General features: G+C 43.7%; 1 protein-coding gene across 5 annotated transcripts in view; it reads left to right on the top strand.

The window, feature by feature from the left end:
• The window catches only part of sfswap (splicing factor SWAP), a 111,054-nt gene that overhangs the window by 78,570 nt on the left and 15,982 nt on the right, over positions 1–16,502 (top strand). For all 5 annotated transcript variants that reach the window (XM_083793677.1, XM_083793676.1, XM_083793680.1 and 2 more), the window contains 4 exons: positions 3,312–3,484; positions 3,895–4,035; positions 10,868–10,993; positions 13,155–13,289. In XM_083793677.1, the coding sequence (XP_083649803.1) occupies positions 3,312–3,484; positions 3,895–4,035; positions 10,868–10,993; positions 13,155–13,289 (575 nt within the window). The remainder of the gene's footprint in view (positions 1–3,311; positions 3,485–3,894; positions 4,036–10,867; positions 10,994–13,154; positions 13,290–16,502) is intronic.

Genomic DNA, 16,502 nt, shown 5'->3' with positions numbered 1-16,502 from the left:
TAAATCAGAAAATCGATCTTTGGCCCAGGATCCACTTTCTGCATAAAAAAACATTGGTCAATTCTATATTCATTTCAAATGAGAGTCTCATTGAATTCCTATCACTCAGTCCTCTGTGACTTTCACAGAGGGCCTATAGCGGGACCACCAATCAAAGAGCTGCATAACATTCTCTTCTCAACAACTGTAGAGTCAGCACAAGTCTAGTTCTAGGATTAGCTTTCGAGTAGAATTTCATTTTGAAAGCATGCAAAGTTTGAATTGAGTTAGCATTCGAGTAAAATGTACCTCGCAAATAATACCAAGTTTGAACAGTATTGCTGTTAACCTGCCTGCAATGCAATTATAAAAGCATTAAATGGGAAAGGTGTTTGAGAGCATCATGAGGAAGTGAACTGAAGGAAAGGAAAACAAGGAAAGAGTGAATAACGTATGTATGTGTGTACTGTTCCTGTTAAAACAAAGGGGGTTTTAACATGCAGGCGGATGGACGGTACACCCACTGAAACACATGCTGAGCACTCCTCCATTCCTTCCAAAGAAAGTAGGTTACAAAAAAATATATATATCTGATGCCAGGACCAGGATGCATGCCAGTGGGGATTATGTGTTGAATTATGACTAATGTACTGAGCTACTGTATGTACCATTGTATGTAACACAGTGGTACTGGTACTACAGTATTATGCTTGCACTTTTTGAGTTTACACCATTGATCACTTTTGCGTTTCATTACTAGACATTAAGGTAAGCCTACTAGGAATGTACTCCCAAACCCTATAACTGTTTTCGCCACAGTTTACCCATGGCAGCAGCACACTAGAAATGCAACCGCTTTGCCCCTGGAACTCATGTTAAAAGCTGTGCCTTAGCGTCTTTGGCATCACCATGAGAAAATGCCACCTTCCATTTTAATTTCTGCAAAAGCTATGCTGAGGTTGGTGTAAAATCTGTCATAGACAGTGTGTCATCCCCGCATTCTAAACGTGGGAGTATCTATAGGACTCTGTCTTTGAACTCTGAATCATTTATGTGACCCTGTTAACACCACAATTGCCCAGGGGTATATACTATAGGACCATTAAATCAGAGCGATTTAAGTTAACTCTGCGATTAGCAGCAACGGAGCACATTTAGCGACGCACTAGGCACTATCCAGGGTTGCTAGATGTAGCCAAAACACCCCCGAGGCGATCGACAACAACGGGAGGTATGATTAATACCGTCTAAAACATAATCTTTGATTAGAATTGGACGGAATGATTTAGATCAAGAGTTATTCACGTTTTAAGATTTTCCATCTGATCCGCAAAAATGGGGGGGGGGGGGGGACATTTTGGATGACGTCCCAACCGGAAATGACATCGAATGTTGTCCAACAGACGCTCCCAGCCTGTGGAGCGATTTGATCGGTTTTGATATCAATAAATCTCCGTCCTTTTATTAATCTCCGTCCTGAGCGCTGGGCCTTACTATTTGATAGGACGGAGAACTCTGTTTATGCCGCTCAGGGTGTTAAAGGGAATCTATCTCTTTGTCCCACCTAGAGCGGCCTTCATTGCAAGTGGATGACAGTGTAAACACAAGCTCTGAATTGACTGATTCAAATATTTTCTTTGGAAATGTACAGGGAGGCAAAACTAAAAGACTGACACACACGATCAATTAATTAACAACATTTTGCAGCCGGCAGTAGCCAGAAGTCAATTATTATTAATTTGTGTGGTGCCAAAAGGCTGCATTATATTGCGTAACCTGCACCATATTTTAATTAGCAACTTCTAATTAAGTTTTCATGCTGTGGCTCCTGTGTGTCCGCCTAATCTCGCAAACCACTGGACCGGCCAGCACTACATTTCTTATGCACGCTGCCTGCCTGGCCTGCTGAAAAAAAATCCAAATATTTGTCCCATTAGTATTCTCAGTTCCAATGTCCTGCCATCCCACACCATTTCATCAATTCGATATCCTCAACATGGTGTCAGTGTGTCGAGCTCATCTTGTACCTTTTTTCCTTTCAGTGTTTCTCTTTAATCCTAGAAAATGTTCATGGTGGGTTCGGTCAGGAGGTAATTATGGCCTGAGGGTAGAGAGTGGATCTGAGGAACCTTGACTTAGCATGACTCAATCTTCTCAACATGCATGCAAGCGCACACACGCACGCACACACACACACATCCACACAGCTCTCAAGCATGAAAACATCACTTGTTTCTTATCACATTTCGTGGAGGAATACACAGAAGACACAGAGTGTATTGTGTTTTTTTGCCACACTATTATCGAGCTCCTCACAACAGAACAATGGGATTTCGGTTGAAAATGAGCAAAGTTTCCCTTTAAACGTTTTCCTTCCCATCATTGCTGCAAGCATGCAGACTCTACAGAGTGAGTTAATTCAACTCTGAGAGTGTGAAAACCCTTACTTGTCCATTTGGTCCTTTATCTATCTATCTATCTATCTATCTATCTATCTATCTATCTATCTATCTATCTATCTATCTATCTATCTATCTATCTATCTATCTATCTATCTATCTATCTATCTATCTATCTATCTATCTATCTATCTATCTCACTGAGTTACAAATGGATAAATTAACAGTGAGGGTTTTACTTGTGTATTGATCCACCCAGTGACATGCGGCTACATCGTGATATTGAGAATATCTCCAAAGTCCTTGTTGTAAAGCAGAGCGAGTGTGATTGTGTACTGTCAGTCGATGCACTCATTGATTTTTACTCTGTCTCTGTGTCTGGGTAACCAGAGAGAGGACCAGGGGTTCAGATGAGCCTGTCGTTATTAACGTAACCTCTGAACGTTAACCACTGAACGTTTACCCTTTCTCAGTGGTGGAAAGTAACTAAGTACATTTACTAAAGTACAATTTTCAGGTATTTGTACTTTACTTGAGTATTTCCAATTTCCAGTACTCCACTACATCTCAGAGGCAAATATTGTACTTTTACTTCACTGCATTTATTTGAAAACTTTAGTTACTAGTAACCACTCCAGCCCTATATACATTTTGGTCGTTTGAAAGTAGACGCGACGCATTTTCAAAATACTTTTATACATTATAAAACTTGCAATGAGACATTCTGCATTTCTTTTGGTACTTTAAGTGCATATTGGTGCCAATACTTTGGTACTTTTACTCAAGTACATTTTGAATTCCGGACTTTCAATTGTATGCAGCATTGATACTTTTACTTAAATAAAATGTTTGAGTACTTTTTTCCACCACTGCGGCCTTTCTCTCATTCTCATTCTCTCTCTTGTCTCTTCCACTCCCATCTGTTGTCCCCAGGTGCAGGAGGCAGTCAGCCATGTCTCTTCGCCCCTTCCTCCTCCTGCCTCGGTGTACTCAGCACCGTCGGCGTTCCCCCAGCAGGTGCAGAAACCCTGTGAGGAGAGAGCGGCGGCTCACAGGGGGGGCAGGGAGCACCACCCCGCCACGTCCTCCTCCACCTCGTCCTCAAGGTTATTAGAGTTAACTAAAAAAGCTAAAACTATAAGTAAAAACTAGAAAAGGAAAAGAAAAACGATAACTATCCGAAACTGTATTGTGTGTGTTTACAAAACGAACTAAAACTACCCGAAACAATAGATGAAATGCCCTTAGTTTTCGTTTGTCATTTATTTATAAGCCTAATCTGTAACTGAATATATATATATTTAAATGGTGTCTTTTCTTGAGTTTTTTTACCTTTGGTGCAGGTTGAAAAGGGAAGAAAAATTACACAAACTAATAAAAACTAATCTAAAACTAAGCATTGTCACGAAAAAAACAACTAATAAAGACTAGAAAACCCAAAAACTAACTACCCCCCTATATTAGGGGGGGGGAAAGTCAAAACGAAACTATAATGAAAAGTTCCTCGCTCCACCAGAGGCGCAGACCGAGACAGGAGCAAAGGCGGCAGGGACAAAGACAAGAAGAAGAAGAAGCACAAGCGACGGTCACGGTCGAGGTCCAGGGAAAAGACCAGACACTCTCTTCCCAGTGCTTACAGGAGAGCCCGCAGATCCAGGTAGGATACTAATGAATATCTAACTATACATGCACCAAGTATGTATGTCTGTCGGACTGTGTGTGTACTGTGTTGTAATCCACGTAACTTGAGAACCGTTCGCCCCACCAACTTCAGATTCGACACTCGCGTTCACCCTACCACAGGGGGTGCAGTGCCCGCTGTCGAGTCGGTCGGACCCACGGTTGTCCAGAACCGCCCCAAAAAGGCCTCTGCCCGGGCTCTGGACAGGGCCCCTGCCCAGTGTCCATATATGGAGCTGGCCTTCTGACGTCTGCATAGACTCCATATTTGGGCATGCCTGACAAAGAACTCCATATATGGGCATAAAAGGGACACAGGTCCAAAGGCGCTCATTTTTACGGCATGTTTTTTGTGAGGGTACCTACCATAGGGGACACGGGGAGAACATGCAAACTCCACACAGATGGGGGTCGGCGGCCAATTACATATAGTTTTGGGTTCCTTGACATGAAAACTTTTGAGCACCACTGACATAGAAACGTAGGTTTTTCTGAAAACTGTCATGTTTTTGAAGACATTTGTAAAATCTGGTGTCTAAATTAGTTAATTATGTGAAGATTTCTCACCGGTGAATCCATCACTTGTAGTTTCGCTCCGTTTCATACTATAGCCCTATTAATTCTCTAACTCCTCCTTCCCCTGGTCATCCAGACCAATTCTCATTATCAGTAGTTGGCATTAGGCGTGTGTAATTAAGTGTGATTCATGGTGTCACTTTGACAAGCCCTAATGTAATTTCTGCAGATGGGGGCGTTTGAGCCCCAGGTTTTAAATCACTTGCTGTACAGTATGTGAATTAAAGACCAGAGGTTTAAGAGAGAGGAGGAAGCTCTGTGTCAGATTATGTTATGCTCTTCCTGAGAAGTCTCTCTGTCTCTCTAGCTAAAACACACACACTCTCTCTCTCTCTCTCTCTCTCTCTCTCTCTCTCTCTCTTCGTCTTAATAGTCGGAAAATATTTAAAAATAAATCTGAGAATAAATTCCTTGAATCCTTACCAAGAAATGTGTTTGTAAAGGTATCTAGTAACATATCTCACAAAGGCTGTTTTAAGTAGCATGTGAGGGGTCGAACGAGGGTTTTTTCATGATTCTGAATCCATTGCAAGCATTTGTTTTGCACGAAAAAAACTCCTTGGGATCAAAACAGCCATAGATACTTTTATCGGTCGTGATGACGGCTATGGCCGTTTTTAGCCCGAGGGGGGGGGGGGGGGGGGGGTGTGTACGTGTGTGTGTGTGCGTGCGTGCGCCAGTCGGCTCTCGTTCAAAACACACATCACAGCTGTCACTTGATCCGGTAGGTTTACACTCTATAACATACGACGAATTAGACCGTTCCTCACCCAGGAGTCAGCCCAGTCTTGTCAAAACTTCACTATTGTAACTCCCTCCTTACTGGCCTACCGGCATGTGCACTTAAGCCTCTCTGTCTGATCCAAAATGCCGCAGCTCGCTTGGTCTTCAACCAACCAAAACTCTCACACGTCTCCCCCCTTCTCCGCTCCCTCCACTGGCTCCCGGTCGCTGCCCACACAGAATACAAAACTCTGATGCTGGCATTCAAAGCAACCAAAGGTATGGCTCCCCCATATCTTGCAAGTATGATAGAACCCTACAAACCCTTGTGCACTCAGATCAGCCAACGCAGGGAAGCTGGAAGTACCCTCACTAAAAACGCCAGGACAACGCTCCACACGTCCCAAACTCTTCTGCCTTCTGGCTCCAAAACTATGGAATGCACTTCCCATTACAATCAGAACTGCAGCCTCACTCCCAAATTCCCAATCTTCCGCCGTAGTCTGAAAACCCACCTTTTCAGACTCCATCATGGCCCGTAGCACTTGCATTTTATGTAGTCATAGCACTTTATAGTATAGTATGTATAGTTTATATGTATAGTTTCATTATATAGATATTCCACGGTTATGTTCTTAGCTTACGCATGTTTCATGATAACCACTTTTTATGTATGTGATGTATTGCCATGCTTTTTGTTCTCGCTTAATATAAGTCTGCTAAAGTGTGTAAATCTTTGCATGCGGAGGAAGTGGATTGAGTTCTGTCTCTTATTAAATCACGGAGGAGGTTGTCTGGCACCGTTATTGCCCTTGACGGGCTGATGTCGATTGACTGAATCAGCTTCATAATGGCTTTACTAAAGCTCCAATGCTTCAGGGACAGAGCAAAATAGACAAGAGTAGTGAGAGAAACAGGCTGCTATGTAGAGAGGGAGACTGATAAAGGAGGGGCTGATGAGAGACTGGGAGAGTTGGAGTGAGGGAGAGACAACGTGATGATGGAGTGAGACTGACAAAGGCAAAGTGATGGGAAAGTGAGAGAGATGGAGGGGTAGAGAGCAGTATTCATTTTTTCAGAATATATTTTTTGTCTATATAGCACACCATTTAGTCTGAGTCCTATTTAGTCTTCTGAAAAACCTTAATCAACTTAGTCTTAGTCAACAACATTTACACTGGTAGAGATGCAGACAAAGTGATGATGGGAGAGGTAGAGATGAACCAAGAAGAGATACCTTGCTTGATTCCAGCATCGGTCAGGAAAAGAAAATACATTAATGCAACCAATACGTTTGAATCAAATGAAATAAGTCAAATGAAAATCATATAAATAAGAGTACAGTACAAAAAAAGTTACTAAGATGCTGTTTTTACGGCATGGCTCTACAGGAGTCTAGTTGTCCTTAAAAGGCTCTGCCTGTCTGTCTAGTTGTGGGTGTGAATGTAGTTTGAGCAACTACATGGCCTATTTCGTACCCAAATAGTTTATAAACAAGCTGACCGAGATGATTCTGTACTTCTCCTGCCTGCCTGCCTGTCACCTATGGTTGGGTTATAGAATTGTCTAATCGCAATTATTTTAGATAATTGTAATTATTTGAGATAATCACAACTTTTTTGGTCATCATCGTGTCCATGTTGGAAAATTGTCATTTATTTAAAAAAGCAGAAATAGCAGATCTTCAAGTTTACAACATTGTAGATCAGCTTCTTCTGCTATATTTTTACGTAATTTATAAAAAATATATATTTATTGCTATATTTCATTTATTTGTCATATCTACCCTGTGCATTATTGCGAAGCTAAAAGGCAAAACAGAAATGTAAGTTATTTTAAATGTACCAATTCCAATGACAAAAACACAATTCGTTAATAGCAATTATTTGTGCGACATTTAATGGTCAACGTAAAAGTGTAATGGCGACAGGCTCAGCCCTACTGTCAGCTCCCCAGCCAGGCGCAGCTGCTGGCTTTGACCCACTCTGAGCAGCCGCACTCTTTCTGGACCACAACTTGATTATTTACGAGGGTGTCACTCTTACACATTTTATTGCGTTTTGTGAATGTTCACATTACGGACATGTGTTCACAGCTGCTGCGAATTCAGCGTGAGATAGATGGGGGGGGGGGGGGGGTGTTGAGAGAGATGAAGTGATCGGAGAAGTGAGACAGAGGTGGGGTTTAAAGAAAGGAAAAAGTGAAGCACATCCTCTTAGCGGTCTTATTCCTTGACTTCTTAGCCTTTTGTTTGTTCACAAATGTTTCTTGTCTGTTTTTCAAGACGGGGACGATGTAGGTCAAAGGCGGAGAGAGAAATGTATAATTGGACATGGTGGGAGAGGTTAAAGACACCTTAGATGAAGACAAAGATAGAATGGAAGACAGGGTAACGAAGAATTAAAGACAGGCGGCAGGCAGACAGACAGACAGACAGACAGACAGAGACAGTATAGGTTATAGAGTTGACTTGCTCTGTATGCACCATTCGTCTCTCAGGTTAATGTGAACAGTATCGACCTCAGAGCCACGCTCTGACATTAATGCTTTACTGCCTGGTCTTTAAAGACGAAGGATGCCTTCCTCTTCTACCTCATGCTATTCCATTTAAATAAGACCTTTGTGTCCTGAATGAAAGGATGAGCTTCTACAAACCCATACTTGCCGGTGGGATTACATTTATTCAGCTCTGCTGCTCATTTCAAAGAAAATTGGGCTGCGATTTATGATTGTCATTGGAGCCGTGCATATTTATTATTAAATTCCTTCCAGGGAGATTTTCAGGAGGGGGAAAAAAAAGTTTACAAATTGATAACCTGTTATTTGATTATGGTTAATTAAACCAGTCCCTGCCATTGTTATGTGGATCATTAGATGATCTCTTCTGAGACTTCTCTTCTGACTACTCTTTTGAGACTACATATTTTGAGATGTTCCTGGCCAGATTTGAGCTTAATTTGACTAAGTTATGAAAAAGCTCATGTTAGCTTAGCCTCCCGGTCAGCCAAGCTAGTTGATCAGGGTGAAACTACCACCGGATGTTTACGTCCGTTGAACAGGAAGTGATTTAGCCAGATTTGACTCTTTGGCCAAAATCAGCATAATGGTTCGTTCCCGCCATCTGGTGGCAGTTCTGGGTATTACACTACTAATGCCAAGTGAAAATTATCCATATTATTTAGATCGCTGATCTTTCTTTTTGCATTAAAATGACGAATTAAGAAATGGTCTTTTGGCCAGCATTGGCCAGCTTTGGCGACTTTTTGAATGGCAATCGAAAAATGTGAGATATGACCACAATGTCACGAAATGTCTCATTTTAAAGCTGCAATGAAGCTTAAAAAAGCTTACAATGAAAAAAGAATTATGATTCTAGCATGTTCCATCATTTACTCATAAGCATTTTAGTACACCTTGGTTTCAGTGAAAAGTGACTTTTTTCGGTGTAAACTACAGACTTGCAGCTTTAAAATGAGATATTTCGTGACATTGTGGTCATATCGCACATATTTCTTAAATATAGCCATAAGAGGGTTAAAATTGCACACATTGGAACTCTTCTACATCCTAATCTATGCTTCATTGAAACTAGACGAGATTTAACAAGACATGAGTCTAATAACCGCGTTATTTCCCTGAACAATCCTTAGCTATGTGTTCAGTCACTGAAGCCACACAGATCACAGTGTGGTGTTCAGTGGTGAAGCTGCACGATGCAGGCTGGCCGCTTGTGTGGTGACGGTACTGTACTGTATATGCCACTGGTTTTCAAAGTGGCAAATAAATATATTAATGCTGTCACGATACTAAATACGTACCGGTAATTCATCGAAATTAATGTTCGATACAGCTGTATAGATATTTCAAGCCGCATTGCGATTCTAGCACGGGGAAGCCAGAGGCGCTGTTGTTTATCTTTGCATTCCACGCAGGTGTGCTTTCAACGGGGAAAATGCAGCCACAGACAAGCTGACGGAGAGAGAAACCGCTCCATTGTAGAGTCCAGTCTGCTTTACATTTCATTTCCCCGTCTGTCCGTTAAAAAAGATGACTCTCAAGCAATAATAATGAGCTCAGTCGGGGTGACCGTGACATGCAAGCCCTTTCAGTGGTGGAGAACATTGGATTTAGGCATGTAATCAGCATTCTAGAACCACGTTACAAAGTGCCAAGCAGATTGCATTTGTGTGTTGCCTGTGTTTCTTGTATGAGAAATGAAGGCAAGAGTTACTGAAGGGCTGAGCCATGTAGAATTGATTGCCTTTATAGAACGGCATGCTCCTCCTCAGAGCGCAGGTCTCCGCCAGGCCGGGTTGTCTACCCAGGGCCTGCAAACTTTAGAAGGCAATCATAGCCACTTGGAATGGTAAAATTCTTCTTAAAGAATAATCTGAAAATGTCAATGACAGTTGTTAGGTGTTAGGTGTAATATAAGGCCTAATAGTCAATAGCCTAATAATTAAAATGAAATAATAGTGGCTCTGGTTAATGTCCACACATCTGGAAGCTGTGTCCTTGCTAAAACTCTATTGTGTGCTATTAACCTCAAGTGGTCTTCAGGCAGGAATTCAAGTTTTTTGTCCTGGCGACGAATTTCCGTTGTGTCGATTCCATATGGGCTATATGAGATCAGTGCAGATCCACAAAAATATGAAGGGGGGTGGGGGGTGTAGCGGTGGCCGCGGTGTGAATGACACACGAAGTGATCTCCAAAGTCCAAACTACAAAGCATCTATGATCCCCATTCCCCCAGACAAATCATTTACATCCATCTATACATCGATTTGATCGGTTAGTTTGGTTACAGTTTTATAACCAGTTTTGATGAGTAAACTAATGTGCTGTTGTTGTACAGCCTCCTGAGTTACTCTGAGTGGTAATGTACGTATGGGACCGGCTCATCGTGTGTCCATATGGATCCAATCTTTGTGATTAGCGGTAGCATAGCACTGTGGTTTCACCTGCAGGTTTCAGCACAACACGTCCTTGCGGTGAACGAATGGATGGATGTTTTGCACAAGTTACATTTGATGTTGTTTTAATGTTAAATGCTGTGTATGTGGCTCTCTCAACTTCTTTCATCTCATCTATGACCCAGTTTTATTCGTCTATATTTTGACTTTAAATGAACTATTCCAACCAGTTCCTTTGCCCTCCATCAGGCTTGCCAGGGGGAGGCAGTGTAGAGACCAGGATTACTGCATGTTTTCTGTGAAGGTACCACTACCTACCCTAGGCCTAGGGGACACTGGGAGAACATGCAACCTCCACACATAAAGGCCCTTTTGCCAACCCCACCTAGGGTATGGGCGTTGACGACGCAGAGGAGAGAACACGCCCACAGTGTCCCCAGGTGGAATTAAATGTGTAAAGGTCCCTATCACGTCTAGCTATGAAGCGACAGCATTACCGACTGATAGCGAGAGATTTTCATATCTCTCTCTCTCTCTCTCTCTCTCTCTCTCTCTCTCTCTCTCTCTCTCTCTCTCTCTGGCCTTCTGTCTGGACAGGTCACGGTCACGGTCTCCACCTAGGAAGGAGCGGGGAGCAGCGGCCTCAGACAGGAGGCATGAAGACAGAGACAGGGAGCGTCATCGTCTAGGCAGCAGCACAGAGCAGCACAGAAGACGATCCAGGTAATCTAAATACTCACCACCGCACTCAACTTGGTTTACTCCTCCCAGTGGGGGCTCCTCGCTGGGAGGTGAGCCAGTAGCACACAACAGCAGTGGCAACAAAGAAATGTGCGTGGATTATTAATTGGCATAATGACTCAATTGGGAGAAAGAAAAACTAAATTAAATTCACTTCCAGGCAGGCAGGAAATGTACCCACCATCTTAACATTATATTATCGTGAGGTTAATATAAGTACATTACAGTTCTAGAATTAGTCAATTATAGTTGGATGTTAATTTCATAGCTAATGTTTCCCAGCTAACTTGATCTTGACTCAAGTTGTTAAACTGGTCCCCTTGCTCAAACACATTCTGATTCAACCTACAATGATTTAGCAAATTCTACAGTAGATGTGTCAATGTAATTTCTGACAACGTGGTTGAGTTCAATACTAATGCAGTTGTGGTGTTCTCTGATTAAATGATAGCGATGTATTGTTTTTTATTAATTTTCTTTAGTATATAAGACATTGACATATAGACAAAACACAACCAAACAAACACATAACAAAACAAAACAAAACAATATAACAGATGCACAGAAATATCCCACAGTCCACCCCAGCCCCAAAGGAATATGTCTGGACATATTCCTTCAGTATATTTTTACAACGTTGCAGCCCGTTCAGAGCTGCCAGAAACTAATCCGAGTCCTGATACGTGCATATGGTAAAAGCCCCATTTTAAGTCCTAGTCGTCCATCCTATTGAGCAGCCTGTATGACAGTCGCTCGTAAGCGGCCAATAGTCCCATCGAGGCATCCCAGAGGATAGCGATGTATTGTTACTGCGTTATCTTTATGTAGAGTTGAGTGGGTTATGATAGCCACAATAAAGAATCAGACAATATTACAACACAACAGCTGTATATCAGTATGCTATATACGTACATGTCACGCAGCTGCACAGTGTGGTACTGCACATCATCACTAATATGTAAAAATATTACCACCCGAGCAGATACATTATTGCTCAGAGGACAGGCACACAATAAAAATCTGCACACCAGTATTGCTGCTCCCAAATGCAATTTTACTTCGTGAGGGACCAGGTCTGAGGAAGAGCCTGGTGACTCTAATTTGTTTGCTAGTCTTCCACCTGCTATCGTAGTAATTTGTAGTATGTAATTATTTTCTTGTCACTCCGGGTAAGAGTGTCTGCTATAATCATCATCATCATCATCATCATCATCATCATACTATAATTCAGCCAAAGTCTGTGTGTGTGTCTGTGTGTGTGTGTGTGTGTGTGTCTGTCTGTGTGTCAGAAACATCGCCGTAGCTCCTCACTGCCTGCACCAATAGCTCCCACTTTTCACACAGGCATTGACCATAATAATATGGAGGTCTTAAGAGCCCTTTTTTCGATTTGACACATTAATGATTAATAAGGAATTTATTAGTGAATTAAAAATGCGAAAACGCACCCAGGGCGCAGTACCCCTAGCGGGCACAGGGCGGCAAAACTCCTCTCCCCGGAAATCACGTGTCACAAGTGAATTGCATTTTGGGATGGTCACTGATTAATACTGGGACACAGTTTTCCGCGCAACATCTGTTTCGACACCACACTGTCCGCTCCCTCCTCACCACCTCCTTCGCCGTGCCGTACACATGAGCTACATGCACGCAGCTATACTTTCGCAACGCGTGTGTGTGTGTGTGTGTGTGTGTGTGTGTGTGTGTGTGTGTGTGTGTGTGTGTGTGTGTGTGTGTGTGTGTGTGTCGCTACCTTCGCAACGCACGTGTGTGTGTGTACTTTCGCCACGCGCGCGCGTGTGTGTGTGTGTGTTTCGCTACTGCTTTTACAATAGTAATGGGGGTCTCATGTAACTCAGAGACAGCGTATATACAATTGACCCATTTACACTCTCACATTTAACAGACATACAAATGCCATTCAATGGGGGGCTCCACAGACATCTTCACCTTTCAAATGTCTCCACGTATATTTGTTACATCTGTGTGTATACAAATATATTATACAAGTTAAAATGAAGAGCAATTAAATATATTTATGGGGGGAAATTGTCCATACAACGGGTAAGGACTATTATATAAAATGTTTCTCCTAGTTGGTGGTGTGTGGCACTGACTGTCCATAATGTGTGTTTTCTCTCAGGTCTCCACACAAGAGGCAGAGCTCCGTGTTGTCCTCAGGGCTGCAGCTGCAGCCTGCGGGCTCCCCACTCCTCTCCCCCTCCTCCTCACCCGCCAGAGCCCTGTCTGCTAGCCCCGCCTCCAGTCTGGGCTCCAGGTAACCAGCACTGTTTATTTTAAGTCTTTAAGTTTAGTTTTAGTCTTAGTCTTTTGAATAAATTTAAATTTCGTTTTAGTGATCTGAAATGTTTTAGCTTTAGTCTAGTGTTTAGTCCACTAAATGTAATATTTTAGTCCACTAAATCTACAGTTCAACACTGGTAATCAGCAGACAGAACACATGTTGATCCATTTGCGCTGTAAGCCACACACACCCGTTCATACAGACTAGATGGGCGGTCAAGCCAGTCGACGTGATGTATTTTGCATCACAGTACTGAAATGGTGCGCATTAACATAGTGTCATGGAGTTCTATTTCGTCCCTGCTGACCGCCAGAGGCGGTGCTTTAAGCACTGAATACGTCCCTTCGCGCATGCGCAGTCGAGTATTTTATACCAACAATGTCGGTTGACCCCGTGATGACCCGGAGTCGTCTATAACTTCCGGCAGTCATCCGGGGCTCAGTCCCTAATTTCTTCTCGCTTACGCAAGTTGTACATAGCACAGAGTTCTACAGCAGAATTAAACTGCACGATAACAGAACTATTGCTTTGCTACTACTAAGTCGCCGGTAGTCCCGCGACCATTGTTGGTCGGAGCTGTGACGCGTGCGTTCGCCCTCCAGGGACTGCGACTTAATACTACTATTATTGTATCGTTTTCGAGTGGAGCTGGGCTTCACATCGTCTTCTTTCCCCGTGGGAACAAGGTAAGCAGACAACCCCTGTTCGCATAGGCTGCGTGCGCGCTGCTTCCCTGCAACACACACGGTTGCGTGCTACAAACGGCGACCTGAGCGTCCCGTTTTAGCACCCGTCAAAGTTGAACGGATAGCTCGTTCTCTTTGACAGCTTACGCTGTCTTGTTTTCCCACGAAGGCTGCGCCGCAGTGCTGGTGACGGCAAGCGTTAGCACTACCCGCTCCCAGCACGTGAGTCGACGCTAGTATTATTTGTTTACTACTTACCTATACTACTTATACTTATACTACTTATACTTATAAGTGTACTTATCTACTGCTATATTACTCTGCCTCTCTGAGCGAGTCTTTGCTGGCACTGGCCAGCTATATAGCACCGCCGCGTGCTACAAACGGCGACCTGAGCGTCCCGTTTAGCACCCGTCAAAGTTGAACGGATAGCTCGTTCTCTTTGACAGCTTACGCTGTCTTGTTTTCCCACGAAGGCTGCGCCGCAGTGCTGGTGACGGCAAGCGTTAGCGCTACCCGCTCCCAGCACGTGAGTCGACGCTATTATTATTTGCTTACTACTTATACTTATACTACTTATACTTATACTACTTATAAGTGTACTTATTTACTGCTATATTACTCTGCCTCTCTGAATGAGTCTTTGCTGGCACTGGCCAGCTATATAGCACCACCGCGAGGTTACGTCAGTAACCCCGGTTATATGAATTGGCTTGACTGATTTAGTCACTTGTTCTCAAATAGTGTACTTTAATTTCGGCACAGAGCCATTGCCACTTTATAGGTTGGTTTTTCTGAAATTATATATATATAACTATATCATTATATATATATCATATATACTGGTCTCTGCTAGAGCACCCCTTACCTGGCATAGGCGGCGTGCGCGCCCCCTCCCTCCAGCTAAGCGGCCTTTAGCAGCTACAGTAGCCTCTACTGGCACAGGCAGCGTCCGCGCTCCCTTCCTACCAGTTTACGGCTCCACCCCTAGCGACCACTAGCGTCCGCGCTCTGGGCTACATCTGCGGGTTTCCAATGGACGAACCCCGCCACCACCTGTGCACCTCCTGCCAGGCTCCTCTGCGGCCAGAGGATGGGCATGACCTCTGCCCTGGGTGCCTTGGCCCCCAACATCTGAGGGAGGCACTCGGTGACAACCCATGTCACGTGGACGCAGGAGCGTCCAATCTCTCTCGCCGGTAATGAAGGCTAACAAAACCCTCCCCGGACAGAAGGTACGTTATCGTTTAAAGCGGCGCTATCCCCGCTAAACAGACGTTCATATGATATCATATACTTATCATGGCATAACCTCCTGTGTGTGGGTAAAGGCTGCGTTCGCGCCGCCTCCCTGCTCTGCATACGAGGTCTGTTCGACTGTGAACGCTAGCGCTTATTATAAGCGACTATAAGACTTGCCGAAGGATAAGAACACTGTCATATTACCTTCGTTTGTTAAACACGCTACTTTTTAAGCTTTGTTTAGCCCCTGCTGGTGATGGCAAGAGCCTTGCTGGCCAAAGCCATATACCGATATTGGCAGCATTCAAGCTTAACTGCTTTTGCGAATAGCTGTATTGTTGTTGTTATTATCAGCCCGGTACAGGAGCAGCTTCCTGCGTCCTCCCAGGGTATTGATGTTGCTACCAGTATAGTTTGTAGCAAAATAGTATTAACAGCTACTGGTGTACATAGCCTGTCTGGTTGTTAACCCAGCTGGCCCCCAGTAGTGGGCCTAGCTGAAGCTGCTACCAGTATGTCTGGAGCTCAAAGCTCCATTAACAGTTTTTTGCATATACAGTGGGTGCAACCTGGTTTGTTCCCACAGGTCGGATTAGTGCCCCTGGGTACCTGTAGGTCCCATTAGCCCAGCTGGTCCCCAGCACAGAGTATCTGGCGCTGCTGACAGCGTAGCTCACAGCTGCTACCAGTAGCTTAAAGTTAAAGCTGTTTATGAACAGGCTATAGCTTGTCTTGTTTTTTAGTAGCCTAGCTGGTCTCCAGCATAGCTCTCTAACTGGCGCTGCTACCTGTAGTTGTAGCCCAAGCGCTTATTATACTATTGAAGATAAAAAGCTATCTGTATATAGCTTGCCTTACTGTTTGTTGGCCCAGCTGGTACAGGGCAGGCAGCGTATGCGCTCCGCTCCTCCAGCATACGGCCAGCTTGATGTTACTTACTACTAATCGTTTGTTAGCTCAAGCATTTATTAACAGCTATTGGTGTATAGCTTGTTATGTTCATTAGCTGCAGCTGATACAGGCAGCGTACGCGCTCCCTTCCTTCAGCAGGTGGCCCCTATCGGTGGAGCTATCGGTTGTAGCCTTTTCTCCAAAACTAGCTTGTGTCGGTTTATTTAACCGAACCTGGCTGGGGTAGGCAGCGGTAGCGCTCCCTCCTCCCAGCATGAATGCGTAGTAGTGCACACGTGACTAGTGTATTGGAAGTGTCTTTTGTTTCGCTCTGGACTAGCAAACATAAATAATAATGCACTGGAGT

Source organism: Protomyctophum parallelum (assembly GCF_964188405.1).
Source record: "Protomyctophum parallelum genome assembly, chromosome: 21".
NCBI lineage: Eukaryota > Metazoa > Chordata > Actinopteri > Myctophiformes > Myctophidae > Protomyctophum > Protomyctophum parallelum.
This window is presented reverse-complemented; position numbering and strand designations above follow the sequence as displayed.